The sequence below is a fragment of the Poecilia reticulata genome, linkage group LG3 (genome assembly GCF_000633615.1).
Source record: "Poecilia reticulata strain Guanapo linkage group LG3, Guppy_female_1.0+MT, whole genome shotgun sequence".
In the NCBI taxonomy this organism is placed as follows: Eukaryota; Metazoa; Chordata; class Actinopteri; order Cyprinodontiformes; family Poeciliidae; genus Poecilia; species Poecilia reticulata.
In genome coordinates this window covers 27,668,975-27,670,633 of record NC_024333.1, presented here as the reverse complement: position 1 = coordinate 27,670,633, position 1,659 = coordinate 27,668,975, and the positions used below count along the sequence as shown (strand labels likewise).

The 1,659-nt window shown below is 38.1% G+C and overlaps 1 protein-coding gene across 1 annotated transcript; it reads right to left on the bottom strand.

Annotated features, from left to right (window-relative positions):
• Nucleotides 1-447: 447 nt before the first annotated feature.
• On the bottom strand, nt 448-1,656 carry LOC103462834 (kallikrein-13-like; the record flags this gene model as incomplete). Its single annotated transcript, XM_008405842.2, has 5 exons — nt 448-639; nt 724-851; nt 952-1,013; nt 1,333-1,518; nt 1,601-1,656. Coding segments are annotated over 5 exons (573 nt in total), but the record flags the coding sequence as incomplete, so codon positions are not given.
• Between the last annotated feature and the right edge of the window lie 3 nt (nt 1,657-1,659).

Genomic DNA, 1,659 nt, shown 5'->3' with positions numbered 1-1,659 from the left:
TTTTTCTATTATTTTCACATTTTTAGGATTTTATGATTTGTTAATAGTTGCATTATGTGACTTCTGTTTCATTATTTTTGCGCACAGCTCTTTGGTCGTGTTGCAGTTTAAAGTTCTCTAGAACTAAATCAGAAATAGTAACTCCAGAGCTGCAGAGTTTAGATGCTGCATATTCATTTCTGATGTAAAATAAAGACAAAAACCAAATAAATAAATTACTTCTGTTGCTCCTCTTCATGTGATTTAAAACTCATATCATGTTTTTAGACTCAGTTCAGGGAAAAGATCAACTGAACAAACTGAACCATGAATGTAAAAACAATCAGCCAGAAAATTTTTCTTTTTCATGCATTTATTGATTTATTTTTCATTTCTGAGGTGAAGATCAGGTGAGAAAAAAAAACTATTAATTTATTCTAATTCTACAAACGTGGATCAAACTGATGAAGATGCAATTATAAAATTATATGTGATAGGAAATTTGATGAGAATTTTATTTCATGATAGTTTATGTTTTATCCACCCCAGGTATTCACACACATCCATGATTGAAACTGGACTCTGACATACATCATCTCCACCAAAAGCAATCACTCCATAAATCATGCCATTGTGCATCGCTGCTCCACCGGAGTCGCCCTGTAGAAAAATGTATATCAATATATTTATGTTGTAAAACAGGAAAGTAATGACAGTGGGGAGAAATTGAAAAAACAAATTTACATGGCAAATATCCTTGTTCTTCGCTCCAGCAGAGAATAAATGCCCACGTGCCGGCAGGACGTCCAAAACTTGATGAACTTTCATGTTGACACATTGAAGTTGTGATGGAATAGCACCATTGGGGGGCACTGTAGAGAAACATGAGAATTAAAAACATGTTTTTCACTCAACCTTCTCTTTAGAAATATAAAAAAGATTTTATTTTCATAACTTCAATATTTCTCTCACATCGCTTATTATTGGGGCCGGTCGTCGTTGCTCCCTCTCCTGCCAGCTGAACAACATCACCTCTAAAACACAATAAGATTAAAATGTGAAAATACAATTTAACAATGTAGAAAATTAATTGTTATGAAGAACAATGAAAGAACAAAAAATAAATCCATGAAGGACATCATCCACTGACACAGGAGTGTCCACCTCCAGTCCTCAGTGACGGTGTCCTGCATCCTTTACATGTGTCTCTGGTCCAACACACCTGAGCTAAACAGGTTCTGGTTCTGCTGGTGGCCTRATTACCYGACTCAGGTGTGCTGAAGCAGAGGCAGCAGGACTGGAGGACTGGAGACAGAAAACCTGAAGTTATGTTATGATCAGAGAAAGACTTACACTTTAAGACGATTGTTGCAGTCTGGTAGCTGAGCAAGTGGGACACCTGATACTGGTGTCTCAAGCTTCAGCATCATGATGTCATGCTGCTTGCCGAAGAGCGTATACATCTCAGGAGCTTGTCGGATTGCCGGTTTTTGCTGCCCAGCAGTCCGTGGATGAACTTTTAACACTGCTGCCACAGTCCTGCAGAAAAGGTTAGATTATAAAGAAAATACAGAAAACCTGATCATCTGCAGATAAAACTGTCTTCTTGTCTCTTTCCTACCATCCTGGCTTCCAGCAGTGAGCTGCAGTCAGGATCCACTGAGGATGGATCAGAGATCC